This window comes from Lepisma saccharinum, chromosome 10 (genome assembly GCF_977018435.1).
Source record: "Lepisma saccharinum chromosome 10, izLepSacc3.1, whole genome shotgun sequence".
Taxonomy (NCBI): Eukaryota; Metazoa; Arthropoda; class Insecta; order Zygentoma; family Lepismatidae; genus Lepisma; species Lepisma saccharinum.
Genome location: NC_139238.1, coordinates 68449051 through 68467297, shown reverse-complemented (window position 1 = coordinate 68467297; position 18247 = coordinate 68449051). Strand labels below are relative to the sequence as shown.

The following is an 18247-nucleotide window of genomic DNA, read 5'->3' as shown; positions in this document are numbered from 1 at the left end:
CTCACTCGTAGCTCCCAAATTTCATTATGATGGTGGGTTGCCACCGGCCCTGTACACAGGCCGAGAACCCATGCCATCCAGCAGTCTGAGCCCAAAGCACAGCACCTTAGACTGCATGGCCTCGGAGGAGGACACTGACCAATTACAGGCTAGTGATAAATTAGCATTTTAGAAGAAATCTAATTTCATTAAAAATATATATTAACTGGCCAGATCCACATAGCCATCCTTTGCACATTTTTTAACTGAATACAAAACTAATGTTTTTATGAAGATTAAAATGTGTTTTATTTATTGTACAACAATATTTAATGTAAAAAATATTAAGACTTTCGTTTCTCAATAGTTTTCTGCACTGCTTCTAGGTGCATTTTTCTTATTCCCTTCTACATTAGTGTCTCCACTTCTTCTAAATCAAATTTTGCCACGTTGACTTGTTGCAAAGAGTATTTGTTTCCATGCATTTTTATGTATAATTATGTGTAATTAAGTGTTGTATTGGTAATTTATTTTTGTGTGTAAATGAATGTGTATCCAGCTAGATCGTAAATTAATGTTAGTTTAATTTCAACTATAAATATATTCTGTAATTCTTGGTTCTTCCAAAGGTTCTCAAAATTGTTCAAATTACCCAATGGACTTTGAACTTTCAGCCCTCACCCACTCACCAAGGAGGGAGTATAAATATCGCCCCTCTGGCTCAGGGCAAGATAGGAAAACAGAGATTTGGAGAGTGTGTGGAGTTATCTTACGAACTTCAATGGCCTCCTATCAATTTACAAAGCATCAAGCGGTTCTGTGGATGCCGACTTCGACAGGAGGTTCCGTTGAGGAGCCAAATTAGAGAAACTGTGTGTTTGAAGTAAATTAGAGAATGAATATGGAAAAATCCAAGAGGTATTTATAGCATAAATAAATGTATAAAACCAATTTCTATGACTTTTGAGTAACACCCTACAACATTAATTCTGTAAGTTTTTGTGTCAATTTATTCTTTAATTCTGAGTGCTCTGATGTGGAATAGAATGGGAACCCATGACTAGCAAGCTGGTTGTTTTTAATTTGGGTTCTTACTGCCAGGAGTAGCACGAATAAGGGTATGCTCAAATAGAAAATGTAATGGGTACACTGTGATAGTACACTAGCTAAACTGCCAAATATGTCAGAAAAACTGTAAGTGCTTTCACATCAGTACAAAATGTCTAGCTGCCTAAAGTCATTTTAACAAACGATAAAGCAATGCAATACATTTAGAATGGCACATTGAATTGAACTACAAACTTTTTCATCAATAGCCATGGTTTATTGGTTAGTGTACCATGTGCAAAAGATGTTGTGCATTGTAGTCATGTTAAATTTCACTTAAGACTTTATTGGGAATTTTTTGTTAACAAGCACTACAACATACCTTCATAACTTACGGGCAGGCCCAGGGAAGGAGGGGGGAGGTAGCTATATGCCTCTATCTACAAAGAGGCATCCGTTGGAAAGGAGAGTTTGTTTTGAAAGAGCCACAAAATGGAAGTAAAAAAGATGGTAATAAGCTATTGGAAGTAAAAAAGATGGTAATAAGCTATGTGAATGTGATCCAAAATCTGAGATGCAAAATTTGAACATCATACTTGCAGTTGAAAGTTTGCTTGCAAGAAACTGTTGCTACGTGTCACACCAAACTACACTTATTGCTTGAAAACAAATAAGATTGGATTGATTTGCTTTATTTTTACTTCGCTTTTTGTGCCACTTTTGGCTAATTTGCAAAGATGGGGATGAGGGATGACATGAATAAATTTATGAATGGACACTCGCAAACATCTATGCACAGGTCCAGGGTTCAAACCTGGGACCGCACCCCTGACATCGTAGCACGATGTGCTAATCACTCCACCACGAGGATCGGCTTGAAAACAAATAAATACTGTGTACAATTTGTTCCTGATGATGTAAAGTTCAACATGTCAAACAGTGGCCGATGCAATCATGCGAGAGTAAATGAAATATTCTGAAAACAGTCCTGGTTCATACATTGATTGATTGACTTGGTGTTTTAAGTCCACTTTATGCACAGTAAGGCTAATTGGGACTGGACCTACAGTTTAAAGTGGAATCCGAACCACTATGTGCCTGGTTCATACATGGATAGTATAACTCCAACATGTTAAATATAGTTACTAATAAAACATTTTTATGCTGTGTATCGTAACTATGTTTTATTTGCTATGTATCGTAACTATCATAAGACGAATAAATGATTAATATCTAAACATGTATCCAGGGCTGTAGTCAAGGGTATATGGGGTATTAGCCATATACCATCTGCTAAATCTTACCTATTATGCCATCTTCTGATACAATTCTACTTTCGTATATTATATTTATTTATGTACATACAGTAATTTGGCCATTACTCCAGTGAGCTTATAACTGTCAAATACTTCAGTTTCACAGGAACTTGAAGTATCCAAATGCAAATGACGCTAATTCAAGTGTTTCTGAGCAGACAGGTAGAAACAGCTCCAAAAAACTTTATTGCTCAATGCAACTAGTGCAGTCTTCAAAGTTTATTTTTCTTCCAGTTTTTTCATGTTTTTTTCATTTTTTATATTATTAGCAGCATTAAAGTTAAGAACAGTATGCAAACTGGCAATTCACAAAAATAATATTAAGTAGAAAATACAATATAACATATTTGGTTTCATGTTAGATAGCTGCGGTAGCTCAGTCATTTGGGTATCTGACTACCATGCGAGTCTCCTGGGTTCCATACCTGCCAGGGGAAAACAGATTATTTTCTACCTGTTCACGAGGCTCTGGCAACCACCCAGCATCGTATAAAGTGGATACCTGGAAGAAACTTTCAGTGGTAAAGGCAGTCAGGGGCATGGCGCTGATCACGTCACTCCCACCTTCGGCCGTGATCAAGAAAGTGTGGGGCCCTAACTCCACGTCTGAGGAAGACCCTGATAGAGGTTATGTCGTTAAATGTTTCTTTTTACTTAAATATAGACTCCCTTGGTCAGGATATGTAGTGATTTTTTTTTGGTCATGAAAACAAGGCCTAATCATTTTACCAATAATAACATGCTGTACTACAGCTTATAAAATACTGATCTATATTTGACATTTAAATGCAATCATTAAAATAAGTTTCATATTTTTCTTATTATAAAATTGATTTATATATTGTAATCATCATCAGTAACTTAACATTAATGGCATTTTTTTGTAGAACTTAAGTGATTTCATCCATATATTTAATTAAAGCATTATCCAAAGTTAATGGAAACATGGTATCCATGTAATGATTTGCGAAACTTATCGTACAATGTCTGAAAATTTTGGAACTGCAGCACTGCAAGTAGCTTAAAATGATCCAAATTTTCAGTGGAGGAAACATGTGTCGAGGGAGTTGTAATATTTTAAACCCAGAGTGATGCTTATACTTGGATCATTTACACATCAGTCTCCTATTATAGCCACAAAAAATTTACTCAAATATTACTTTAGGTAGTTACAGGGTGGCCACTCTAGGACCATGATAAAATTCAAGTATAATTCCTGGTTTTCAAGGTGACCTTTCCAAAAATTCAAGGTTCCAAGCAGACGTTTTCTCTACATCTATGTATTACGAATCTCACCATTAACACACATGCACACACAAATATATTAACAATATAAAGGGTCTGTGTGATTCCAATGTATCCTAAAAATATAAATCAATTCAATTAAACAGTACATATATTTAAAATATTTAATTTAAGGTACGGAGTTTACATTTGCAATTCCACATATTCAGACTCTAAATAAATCTTCAAATACAAGTGACGGATATTATGGGAAATACTAATCTACGAAAATTTGTTAATTGAACAAGAACATAGAACTGAATTTGTCTATTTTTACTTTAGGGTATCTTATCTTGCAATTAACTTTCATCTGTCAGATAGGCTGTTCTGTAAAAGACACTAAAAAGTGAATGGATTGAGAGAATTCTGTTATATTTTCCCCACAGCTTTCTTTTCCTTCCTCAATAAAAATAAAACCTACACTGTGAAAATCTTGCCTCAGAGCAAATTTAAATATGCATAAATTCAATGGGACTTACATTAATAAAAGTTGCAATTTTCACGTCTACGGAGAAAAAATTATGCAGAATTCCTGGATCCAATAATTCACACAGAATTCATGGAATTTCCAGTGAGTAGCCACCCTGTGTTAACAAATTAATTCACAGAGTATCACTTACCTCGTATCTATGTTTTCCGCATGCATAATGCACACACATTCAGGACACACCCATGGTTCTGTAGGTGCTCCCTCTAGCTGCACACACTTAAGGTGGAAGACACGCGGACATGTTTCACAGCTCACTCCAATGTTGTCTAGGTGACATACCCAGCAGAATCTATCACTAGTGCCATCCTGAAATATTTGATAAGAAATTGCTTAAATAATACCAAATAAATATATAATTATTAAAAATGTAAGCACAGTCATAAACATTTCTTGGTTAGAACAATCCTATTGAGTCAATGATGGCATACTGTGTGTGTCATCAGTAGGGAATGGATTTTAGGTGCTAAAAAAGAAGGATTTAGGACTTTATAAACTCCATTTTAGGACTTTTAGATGCTTATAATAAATTAATATGCATAATTATTAATTAATAATAATTTTCCGAAACAACTGGTTTTAGATGCAATTTGTGTACAAAAGTTATTATTTTAGTGCAATGAATAATATTCTTTGATTATAAAAAATATACAATTTGTCCAATGTAAAAACTTTTTTTTAAAACCATGAACCAGAATATGCTTTTCAATGTTCTCCGTGGTGAAGTTTTTCCAGACGTCCATCAGTGGGTGCTTGTATAGTCACAGGCACTTCTGGATTGTAACAATTCCATTAACTTTCAACATAATAATTACAACCCAGAAGTGTCCATGGAGAACCTTCTCTCTACGCCGTAGGAAGTTATTGGTGCAAACTTCATAAATGCAACTGCTCCTGATCGCCAAGGCAGGCTTGGTTCTCTCCAAGGGGTAGTGGGAACGTCGTCGACTTGTAACAAAGAGGTCGTAGGTTCGATATTCGTTGGCGGAACATGGTGGTAAGAAACCCACTTCGAACTGTAGGTCAAATCTCTATTAGTCTATCTGCACTTAATTTGCGCTAAAAAAAACAACTCAACCTCAAAACTCAAACCGCGATAGGTTCGCAGTGGTCTTCTCTCCTTGATGGCCAGCATCCATACTAGGGCAGTTGTAGTTTCCTGCACAAACCCTCCCTTTCACCTGTGTGTCAATGGGGAAAATAGGTAACATGATTGGTCACTTGCAGGGTTGCCTTTCCTACTCATCACAGTAGACCCTCGAAACAGCCCATTCCATATTCTTGGAATCTTCCCAGTAGCTAGGATTTCATCCCAAAACAGACCAAATTTTTGTTTGGTTTGCTACACTTACGGTTCATTTAATTTATATAATTGCCTGGGATGTACAGCTTTTTAACAATGGAGAAATTAAGGGTCGTTCTTAATAAAAGTTATTTTTTGAAGTTAAGAAAACTGTTAAAAAGGCATTTTTCAAGTTAAAATAGGGCTTTTAGTCATTTATAGGAATTTATAGTTCATTTAGGTATTTGTAAGAATTTATGGTTAATTTACGCATTTTTAGGTCCTACAGAATTTCAGTAGATAGGTGTTGTGTACATGAAACGCGAAGATCTCTAAATAGCATACGTCTAGGCCGTAGCAACAAAAAAAAGGCATATACCTGAAATCCATTCCCTAGTCATCAGGTACATGCCATATCATTTAGCAGTTACTTAAATTCAATAATCCACACTGTTAATTTTTATGGTGGCACAGAATCAGATGGCAAGTACATGAATATTATAATAAAGAATAAATAAATCGCACAAAACTTTTTTTCATCAGTGGCGTATTCTCCATGTTACCATGTTTACTGTTGGTAAACCAACACTTTTTCATACATTTTTATACATTTAGGTTTAATATATGGGTAATTGCTAATTATATACCGGTATTATGCAAACTATTAAAATATACTTCTAAATCAGAACTTAAGTAAATTATTAAAAGAACTTAAAAGACTAGTTTATCTACGGCACTGATCAATCTCAATCACAACCTTCTGACGATCGGTTTTCCTCCAAGATTGTATGTAAGGAGGGAGAGAGAGCGAGTGAGTATTTAAAAGCATGTGTCCCGGAGGGTTAGTTCCACTGCTGTACACAGTGTTGGCAGGAGATAACAACTTGTTCCTTCCAGCTTTCTGTGCCATGCTTTAATGCCTATGTAAGTCTACTAAACTATTGACAATATGTGGACAAAGGCAAAAGCAAACCACATAAAGATTCACGTGAATGCTCAAGAAGGAATTCTAAGATTATGCAATTTTTCAGATTTTGGAATATCATAGCAGTTTTTTGAAAGGAAGAAGAAAATTCGAATGAAGCTGCCCTGGTGTTGGCCAAAGGTCCAGCCAAGCCTTAAGTCTCATCTGGATGCTCTAAATAAAACACAATACATAAGAATGGATGGTTGATTTACAAAATTAAACAAGCTAGACAATACAAATGAATTTGAATACATAATATTTTAATATCAGTGTCATATGGAGATTTCACACTGAAGTTTCACACGACACATGTTGCTTGGGAACAAGCCAATCAGCAGCAATGTTTCACACCATAGTAACATAAGTCGCCTGTCTATGAATGTCATATACAAATGAGATGACAAGGGGTCAGAATGTCACCAGTCAATCACTATGGCTATAATTAGACATATCAGTGATGGATGGATATAGATGGTCGGTCTAAAAAACAAGATGCAAATCAGGCCCACATGAAAAACCAACATCAAATAAGATGGTGAGATACTGAATGTGAACGGAAATTTGCCAAGATTTGAACTGCCATCTCCATTCAGCTGGTACTCGCAGCCGTATGCTGGCAAGGAAGAAAATGTTGACATCCAACCACAGAAATGAAAGGATTAGATGTGCTATGGAACACACACACAAATATTGGAATTTTTGGACATTCATGTAGATTTAGGGTGACCAACTCTTATTTCCTTGGGTCTCCAATATTAAGAGCAAATTCTTTTCAATCCGCCCTGCTCCCGTATTGTCATTCTATTTGTCCCGTACATTTCATTAACAACCAAGATTGCAAAATTTCAAGTCATTCTGAATTCGGCGAGTCATACAAAACTTTAAGTAGACTGCAAGATCTTGCACGTTTAAGCTTTGGCAGGCAGAAGTGATGTCATATCTTGCAGTTGCCTTCCCCTACTATCCTACCACATCCAACTGCCTTATAACTGCCCTCCGTCCCTATAACATCCAAATATCACACAAACCAACCTCCAAAATAGCTGACCAACTAAACAAACATCAACGATACTTTCTCTCCCCCCTCAACAACCCAGGTGTCTATGATGCTGAATGAGAGTCCAAGGCTAATTACATTGGCAGATCCATCAGGCCCATCAGTGAGAGAATTCAGTAGCACCTATCAAATTAAAAAACTGCCCAACCCACCACCAGACGTGCAAAGCATATCAAATTTCACAACCATAAAACCGAAAAAGTACATGTCAAATACAAAGCACACACTCTTGTAGACACAAAAATCAAAGAAACACACGCCATCACGCACTACAACCATGAACTCAACATAGATAGTGGTCAGACACACCACACCTGGATTCGCTTACTGCATCAATTAACACCGGTGAACAGAAGACGACACATACGCAGACATACAGGTGACAACAGCACATCTAGCGGTGATTTAGGAAGAAACAGCAGAAACGTGCCAAGCAACGAGATAACGAATTCCAACAAAGATGGTGGCAGTGGCTACCGAAAATATTATAGAAAATTACTTAAAACAGCTTCACGGAAAACGTGAGTACCTGAATTATCTTGCGGTAGTTGAATGATACTTAGTTCTGAAGCAGCAGTGGACAAATGGAAATGGCTTAGGATATGCATATTACATAAAATGTAAATTAATTATATTGTTTAATATTATCCATTCCATAACATTTGCTGGAGTGATGCCATGCCGCAAAAAATGTACAAAATTTGTTCTACTAAATCTCCCATAAATTCAATTCTGAAAGTTGGAAATCTCCCTTAAATTCATGGCCGAAGTTGGGTAACCCTATGTGGATTGGCAAAAAGATGTTCTCTTCAGATGTACCGTGTGATAACAACAAAAAAATACACATTGTGTACCAGAACATGTTTGACACAGAAATGAAGGGTGAGTGTTTGATTTTATTTTTTTTTATCTGGAATAGTATTGCCGCCGAGGGTGGATTAATAGAACCAAAATAAATTCAGAGAAATGTTTTTCAGAACTACGAATACATGCTTCCTAAGATCTGTACAATATTCTATACCCTGTACCAGCTAACTGTAGACCAGGCGAACAAGAACAAGTTATAACGATAAAATGTGATTTTAGTTTATGTTATTCTTATCTTTGCTTCTAATTACAGTTTGATCAGGAGAAACTAATATCTAGTATTATTATACTTTTAATGTATGAAGGAAAACAATAACAGGTTATCTTTTCTTACTTTTAATTACGGTAGAAAACTAAGAAACAATTTCACTAAAAAATAAAGGTTTTCCCTGATACGCCAGTGGTTCTTGATTAACATGAAAAAAAAAAACAATACAAAGAGTTACCACCAGTACTTTGAATTATCTTGGTGAAAGGAAAAAAAGGAAAAATCTAAGTTTAATTTGTTTATGAAAATATTAAACAGATTAATATGTAGGCTTACTTATGAACACCTCGCTGGCTTTTAGATCGGATTAACGCTGTATTCTTTAAACTTTACAGGGGATTTTCTAGGGGTTAACACACGAGAGCTCTCAACACTAATGATCTCTCCTCTAATAATCTTCGTTGTTCACTGAATGTTCCGTCTTTTTTCCCTGGTGGTTCCTCAGTGTCTTGAAGCTGAAGAAATTCTCTCTTTGCAACCTCGGCTTCACGATCAACCCGCGACTGACGGTTTCTTCCTCGATACAATTAAGAATGTCAATCTAGGATCGCACTGACTGAGCCATTTTCCATACTTGTTACGATAACGAGTCAGGAAACACAAGTTCCGTTCACACTTTCAGTCTTTACAAACTCACTTCGGCGGATCACTAGCGAACTTGGCGTTTTATCATCAGAAACTTAACCTTTTGCCGCCCAAGGCCTTTTTCACAAGTAAGCCTCTATTGCCCGAGCCGATTTTGAGTAAAATGCAGAGTTTCAATTAAATGAGTGTAGATCGGAGGCTAATTGCCCTAGAGAGATGAGTGATATACCGTTGTACGCAGAATGAACCAGAGATTCAGACTATATGAAATTTTTGAAAATTCGGCGTATATGTGGCGGGGGGAGGGGGCTAACTCTCAAAATTCCAAAATTTCGGGAAAAAATTTTGGTTCCCCCACCCTCCCCCCAAGAAAAAAGTACATGACAGTGTCGACATGCACATGGAATTGATCGCTGACATGTAAGGAACACAAAAATATTTGCATTATTATCATATGACCAATGTAACTTGAGTTGTACCCCCAAAAGGAATGGTCGGCACGCCACTGATTCAAGCTTCAAAATGCAGCGGTACCTTGAAATGACTATAGCTCAGAAACTAAATGCCCTAGAGATATGAAAGATATACCGTTGTACACAGAATGAATCACAGATTTAGACGATATATAATTTATGCACATTCGGCGTATATATGGAGGAGGAAAGGGGGGAAATCCCCTGAAAATACTTTTATTTTAAAATGGGGTATGTAAGATTATAAGAAGTTGGGAGAATGACAAAGATTTGGGTCTCCTAACAGATTTCGGTCTGTTAAGGTATTTACGAACCCCTATGTGGAAATTTTGGCTTACACCAGCGGGAGTGTGTTCCTGTCGCAGCACCACAGCACTTTGGCTGTGCATCACAACTGCTGCACTGAGTTTACACTTGTGGTTCATGGGAATATAGTTGGTGGAACGTTCTAGCCGACGTCCCAAGGTTTGGGAAAGTTAGTTTAGGGGAATCTTAAAAGAAAGTAAAGGAGAATTTAAATTTTGGGACTTGCTTGTGATGAAGAATATGAAGGTTCATACATACAGTACCTTTGGATTTAAGCGACAAGGAAAATATATACGAGCACCTGTCAATAAGTAATCCAAAGGATCCGCGTGCATATAAGTCAGTCCGTAGAAGGAAGTCAGTCCAGCCAAGAGAAGGAATTCAGTCCGTCCGGCCAAGAGAAGGAAGTCGGTCAGTCCGGCCAAGAGAAGGAAGTCAGTCAGTCCGGCCAAGAGAAGGAAGTCAGTCAGTCCGGCCAAGAGAAGGAAGTCAGTCAGTCCGGCCAAGAGAAGGAAGTCAGTCAGTCCGGCCAAGAGAAGGAAGTCAGTCAGTCCGGCCAAGAGAAGGAAGTCAGTCAGTCCGGCCAAGAGAAGGAAGTCAGTCCGGCCAAGAGAAGGAAGTCAGTCAGTCCGGCCAAGAGAAGGAAGTCAGTCAGTCCGGCCAAGAGAAGGAAGTCAGTCAGTCCGGCCAAGAGAAGGAAGTCAGTCAGTCCGGCCAAGAGAAGGAAGTCAGTCAGTCAGGCCAAGAGAAGGAAGTCAGTCTGGCCAAGAGAAGGAAGTCAGTCTGGCCAAGAGAAGGAAGTCAGTCCGGCCAAGAGAAGGAAGTCAGTCCGGCCAAGAGAAGGAAGTCAGTCCGGCCAAGAGAAGGAAGTCAGTCCGGCCAAGAGAAGGAAGTCAGTCCGGCCAAGAGAAGGAAGTCAGTCTGGCCAAGAGAAGGAAGTCAGTCCGGCCAAGAGAAGGAAGCCCATCTGTCCCAGAGAAGGAAGTCCATCCATTCCAGAGAAGGAAGAATTAATATATACGAACAGAATAATTAGCAAAGTGAAATTAAATGATAGTGTAGCGAGATGAATATTAGACATATGTGAATATTTTAATGGACATAAATATTTTAAAGGAAGTGATATAAATATATACATAGATGTAACGAGATAATGTCAATATAACAAAGTTATGTAAAATAAATTAGATAATACATTCTACTTGTTCTCTCCATTGGAATCACTGTTTGATTCACAATTCCTACAAAGAACCCATTAACCTAGAGATTTAGCCCTGGAAATGTTTTGTATCGGTTCCAAGTGGTATGACTTAACCCTAGTTCAAAGTGGTATCAGTTCAGCCCTACATATAGATACGAGGTTTGTTCAAAAAGTATTAGACCTTATTTTTTTGGCGTAAGCAAATGTAGTTAGGGAGGCATGGTTTGATGCACCTATGTAGGTGATCCTAATGCGCATTTTTTTTTTCCTGCCTGCAGAAGCAGTCAGTCGCCGGCAGACAGCCGATGAATGAGGGGGTGTAAGTCGCAATTTCGTTTTTGACAAAATGACCGAAAAATTTCAACAACGCTACTGCATTAAATTTTCTGTCAAGCTTGTTGAATCCCAAGTGGAAACGATCCACAAGATCCGACAAGCATTCGGGGACGAATCAATGGGCACCACACAGATAAAGGAGTGGTACAACCACTTCAAAGATAGCCGCATGTCAGTGGAGAGAGAAGCACATTCTGGTAGGCCATCAACATCCAGAAATGAGATCGTCATTGACCAAGTGAGGAGCCTGGTGATGCAGGATCGTCGAATCACGATCTGAGATTTTTCAGACGTGGTGGCATTAGCATTGGATCCGTTCATTCCATTTTGACTAATGATTTGGGCCTCAGGAGAATCTCAGCAAAGTTTGTGATGAAGCTGCTAACGATCGAGCAGATGAAACTCCGCTTGGAGATACAGACTATCCTGGCCAAACACAGCACACCTGTGCTTCATCAGGCTCCCTACTCTCCAGACATGGCTCCATGTGATTTCTTGCTTTTCCCCAAGCTGAAAATGCCCCTGAAAGGAACCAGATTTCAGTCCAGAGAAGACATCATGCAAAATTCGATGGACCAGCTGCGCTCAATCTCAAAAGAGGCATTCCAGCACTGCTTCCAACAATGGGAGAACGTTTCGTTTGGGAGAAGTGTGTGGCAGCCCAAGGGGACCAGTTTCAAGTAGATTAATGTAAGATTGTGGTATATGAACACACAATTTTTTTATTAATAAAAGTCTGATACTTTTTGAACAAACCTCGTATATATAGTAGGGCTGAGCCGATACTGATGTATCGGTATAAGAAAGCATTCATTGGGATTTATTTACCGATACCGGCCATTACTTTTCCTGCATTTGGGTCTTTCACAACTTCCGCAAAAATGTCGTGCGACACTTTGGCGAAGTCTAATTTTGCTAGAAATTATGCAAAATTTGAAGTTCATTTTTATTCTTTGCCAGTTCTGTGTGTAAAAATGAACTTTGTGATAACATAACATGTAGCTTAATATTTTGATATAATTCTTGAATATTTTTAAGCAAAAATTTGGTAAATTGATGCATGTAATTGAAGTGGAATAGTTATAATCAATATCTTGAACAACTTTTAATTACAATTTTCAATCGGTATCTGTGAGAGTATCATCATCGGTATCAGCTCAGCCCTAATATATATATATATATATATATATATATTCTTTAACAGATTCACCATTTCTTACATACAGGAAACCTGTACCTGCAGAACACTGCACTAAACCGTACAAACAAGACAATAACAATTACCTGAGCTCCTGAATCTGATCGACTAAGCCGTCTTCTTTTGTTTGGCATTGCACTAGGGCTACTGGTTGCAGTCCGATTAGGGGGATTTGTCCGAGGGACTGGGGAAGGGGTACTGTTTTCATGTTTTCTTTTGTTTGGGCTAACAGCTTCCTTCTTGGATGTGTCCTTGGCACTCACTTTGCCGGAGTCATCAACCACTGTCAATGCACCCATGTGGAGCTTTTGTAGGAAATTTCTATGCTTTGCCAGAAATTCCGGATTCTGAGATCTTGTTGAGCGAGTCGATGTAACTAACGGAGAGGGACCATTTCTGCTTCCTGTTGATGCCCTTTCTCCTGAGTTGGTTTGTGCTTGATCAGGGGATGGTACGTCTCTGTAAAATAAATAATTTTCATACAGACAAAGCACATGTACAACAAACTGGTAGCATATAAAGTGTAGCAAAGTTTACATGGATACTGAAGAAAGGGTGACTAAGATCAAGATAAAATTCAAGTATAATTAGAGGTTTTCAAGGTGAAATTTTTATGAGAGAATTAGTTGTTATTAATATTTTATGCTAATATTTATGATAATTCTTTGTACATCAATAACGACATGAAAATTGCACTAATGACTTTCATCAGAGGTTAAATAAATGATTATTTGTATTGATTTGGCAATAACAGAGTGGAGACTGGGGGGAAGTAATTACTTGAAATATGCAATAAAATCTAACCATAGCAGGGTCTGTTTCCACAGGAACAATAATTGATTGATTTGGTTTAGGCTATTTTATTTCAATTTTCTGCTATTTTTGGCTAATTGAGAAGATGGAGATGGTAACCACTCGGTCACAAAGCACAAAGGCGAGCCTGCAGCACCATGAAGTTGAATGATGAAGAATGTAAGGAAGTATAACATAAAGCCCAGTCAAATTTCGGAATAATAAACATTGACAAAAATAAAGATTGGTGTTGAAATAAGTCTTGAAGATTTCCTGGCGACAAATGATGAAAAGATTATCTCGGGCTATCGACTAGGTAAGTTGTGGAAAAGATTCCAAGCTTTCGAGAGCTAACGTCACTCTCATCTTCAGGCATTGTTCATTTTTTTTATTTCTTGACATAAATATAACCCATGAATAGTTTTAATAACATTCTCCTAGGTTAAATAACCTTCATTAACATCTATTAGAATATTCATGTAGAATTTGCACCCAGAGTAAATAATTCCAGGAATTACTAGTCAGTACACATCCTGGAAGGGATGATTTTGAATGGGTCTTCAGTTTAAAATTATATCTCAATCAGGAATTGAACCTGGCAACCCTTGATTACAAGATGATAAGATACTTTTACTTCTTGAAGCTTTCCTACGAGCTAGGTCAGTTCTTGATCGGCTTCCACGTAGGTTTATCCAGGATTTTCTCCTTGGGATGTAAGTTCGTATTTAGGGGAGTGTGAGGGTATAAATTTTCAGCCAAATTATTAAAATTTGGCCCTCTGTGGAAAATTTTAGGGAGATGTTGAGGAAATGGGGGGGGGGGGTTTACGAGGGATGTTGAGGGTGCACTTTCCGAGTGCTAATGTTACTGTCACAATGTCACTGGTAAGAGACTACAAGCATGAAGTTTCTTCATCACACTTTCAAAATTTAAAAAATGTAAAGGTTAACAGAAAATTATCTGATCACTAAAAATCTTATTTTATAATGTGGCAAGTGGTGTATTGTTTCTGCTTGTTTACATGTGGTGTAACAACAAAAGAAGATGGGTGGGTGAGAGAGATTCATCTTCAAACAACCCTTTTTTTTAGGAATACAATATTACCCCTTAACTTGTGAGGTGCTTATACTGGGACATACTTTGTGAGGTACGTCTGACAGACCGCTCTGATTTTTTTCACCCCTGCCTCAACATAAATTACCAATTTAACTTTCTGATATTGAAGAGTAATACATTATGGGTATTAGTGACTGATTTGACAGCAATTAGTGCCAGAACGTAAGTTATATAGCTACTATATTCATTAGTTTATTCATCTACAAAAATTATTATAAATGTGAACATATTCATTTCACTTGTTGTACTGTCAAAAATATACACAAAAAATAATCTTTTACGATATATTTGGCAACTAGTAAGTGCAATTCAACTACAAAAAGCAAAAAGTGTTCAAAAAAATTTTAGTTTTTCTAATTATAATAGAAGAGTGTGTGTCACTCTCCTTAATGCTCCTTGTGAGGGTACGTCAGGCAGACCACACTTGGCTATAAAAAAAGCTTCACTCCTTACACCCAATAAGTTAGCGAGAAACTGATGCTGTGAAGAGGGCCAAGAACATTATTGCATACGGCAGACGGAAGGTGGTGACACTAGCTTGAACGAAAGGCGGTATTCTGAAACTTCCAGAACCTCAAGCGATCTGTGAGACCGCACCTCACAAGTTAAGGGTTAATATTTGTATTTTTAAAAGCAGGGTACATAGAGGAGTATTACAAAAACATGTTTAAAAAATGTAAAAGCATATATACTGTGCAAGTTTGATGAATGTTAGTGAGAATGGTTCTACATTAGCATGTAATGTTATTGGACATTATCCATACTGTCTAGTGCTTTAAACCATACTTATTCTAACACTACGTTTTGAGAGAGCACCTCTTATCTCATTTTCAAGTGAAATTTATTTTGCTGGTGGTGGGAATTAAACCAGGGCACCATGCAGTAATTGGTTAAGGTGCCGGATTTGTAATAAAATCACAGATCTGTCATACAAAAGATTCCCACCACCGGAAACATAAATTTCAGCTGAAGACAAGAGAAGAGGGGCTCTCTCAAAACATAGTGATAGCATAAGTATAGTTTAAAGCACTAGACAATGGATAATGCCCAATAAACATTGCATGCTACATACTGTGCATTGCAGTGCACTATGAAAGTTATATATAGAATGTGGGGTGGGGTTTCTCTAGCTGTCTTTATCCTCCAGGTTGTCCTCACGTACATATTGATCAGAGGCTGTGTGAACTCCAGAGCCAAAAATCAGGGATCCACAATGGGCATCCATCTCATGTGGCAGAGAATTCTATGAATCCATGAAAGCTCTCTCCCTTTGAACTTATTGATTTTGAATAAAATAGGTCCTTATAATTATTTCCATTTATTTTCCTAACCATAACAGCAATCTAAATGACTTTCAGCAGCTGAACTTCCTCCCTTTAAAAACTTTCTACGCTTATACATGAATCAAAATAGCTGCCAAGTGTGTCTATTATTATAAGAATTGATTTCTTGGGGGGGGGGGGACATGCATCAACATCTTATAATATGCAATAATTGTGATTATTAATACAGGATACTTGTGTCTGTTATGGCTTGATTCATGATATATAATGAACTAAAGCAGAAGTAAGTTCAAGAAAATACATAATTACATAAGATATTAAATTAGCAAAGCCACATATATTTACATAAGCAAGTTGCACATGGATTGAAGCACAACCAGCAGTGTAGTGGCATGCCCATGATTTTCAAAAAAAGGAGGGGTATGTATAGTTGTTTTAGTACTCAGCCCTCATTTTACCATCTTTACCTGCCTTTCATGTTTTTTTAGGAATACTGGGCCAAAAGGGGGGGGGGATTATGACACACACCAACCTCCCTTGGGCACGCCACTGGCAACCAGAAATGTTGATAAATAACAAATAAATACAATGCAAACATAGGCAGATAGTCATACAAGAAGTTTGCACTACTAGACAACATAGAAGCATAGGTACACAATTGCAAGAATTTAAAAACAGTCTGGCATTGAAAATAGGAATGATGGTTATGTTAAATGAACAATAAGAAAATACATCGAGAAAATAATGGTGCACCTTTCAAAATAAATACGTTCTGCTATTTGATTAAAAATGCGATTTTTAACCCTCCACCTCTAATATATTTTCCTTTAGCATTGAAATTGAAAACAAACAACCCTCGTACATGTATGTTTGTGAATCCTGGGACGCAATGTTCATAAAATGAACAGTATAGTTTGTAATACTGTAAATAAATTTTAATATTGGATTCTCTACCTGTCAAGTTCTAAATAATCCTCTCCCTCCCTGCCTCTCTCTCTCCCCACAGTTTCCGAAAGAAAAGGAGGACCAAGAAGAATGTAACAATGCACACACATTGACTGCAAGTTCTGTGAATGTACTGGGAAGAGCAACGGCATGAAAACTCATCTGTGAATTATAGCAACATGGTTACAGGCCACTTTAAACCAGTCTCGGGCCAACCCCTATTTAACTGCCATGCTGGAATGTTCTTACTCTGTAAATTACAAGTGTGCCCCTCCCTCTTCTTTTGTGCTCGTTCCCCCTTCCTCCCCGTTCCCCTCTCGCCCACTCCCCCCTCTCAGCTAGCCCCACAGCAGGTCAAAAGAACCTGTCGGACAATCCAGCCGGCCCACTAATCACAACCTAGCATTCCCGCGCCTTCCCTTCCCTGCAACCTGGGTTACTAAAAGCAGCTTGGCAATAAACCGCCTGCAGCTAAAAAGAAACTACACAAAGCCCCAGCCACCAGCATGACAATGGCCTACTTTTCATAGCAACCACTCAGTGCAGAACCGGTTTTCTCTCTCTCCGAGCACCACATAAAAAGGAAGTCAGAGCATAATGCATATCTTATGTGTTTAAGACGTACAATAGGCAGGCGAGGCCATGCAATAACAAAACTATCTAATTTTAGAATCCTTAATTATTCTGCTGGGGTAAATGCACTTGGTCCCCGATATATCCCGATTGCGTTCCTCACCAACTATTTTCTTGAATGCAAAATTGGACGTAGTTTTCCACAGAAGTATGTATTCACTAGGTTATTTTGGTACTGAAACTGAAATGCCCTCGGAAAATATGCGAACTAAAAGGATCCCCCTCCCTCCCTTTCCTTTAACTCCAGTGTTTACCCTGGAGCTAAGAGGGCAATGGCTTTGCCTACTCTGTTGACAGTGTTGCTAATTTTACTGTTACCTTTCAATGCTATGACAGCACGGTTGGACGATATTTCGATCACCACAAATAGTTTTCTAATAAGGCGAGATTTTATGTCTGACCAGCATACGTCTGTATTACGAAACAGAAACCATTCCGCGCCATGCTTCACGCTTGCCCACTTCTAGATTTGGCAACGTAACAGAACCCCATATGTTCAGCAACCACTCCTCCTGTCCTAAGGCAGTAGTTTCCCTGGGCAAGAGGTACACGTTTGACTAGGGTGACCAGATTTTCAGAAAAGAAAGACGGGACATTATACACAAAGACAGTCGTTTTCTGCCTTCCCCAACCCTCCCCCCACGAAACGAAACACATGCCCATACACAAATACGGAAAACTAAGGAGTTGATGATATGTCAATGAGTTACGAAACACTGCTACGAACAGACGAAAAGTCTTCTTGAAGTAATAACTATGTTTTACTTCCTCAATGAACAAATAATCGATGTATCATGCAACACAAGAATTATGCACTCTAAAATA

At 37.9% G+C, this 18247-nt stretch overlaps 1 protein-coding gene across 8 annotated transcripts in view; it reads right to left on the bottom strand.

Annotated features, from left to right (window-relative positions):
- The window catches only part of Zmynd8 (Zinc finger MYND-type containing 8), a 215154-nt gene that overhangs the window by 153881 nt on the left and 43026 nt on the right, over positions 1-18247 (bottom strand). For all 8 annotated transcript variants that reach the window (XM_083129884.1, XM_083129887.1, XM_083129879.1 and 5 more), the window contains 2 exons: positions 12740-13112; positions 4247-4422 (listed from right to left, as the gene is read on the bottom strand). In XM_083129884.1, coding sequence (XP_082986010.1) covers positions 4247-4422; positions 12740-13112 — 549 coding nt within the window. The remainder of the gene's footprint in view (positions 1-4246; positions 4423-12739; positions 13113-18247) is intronic.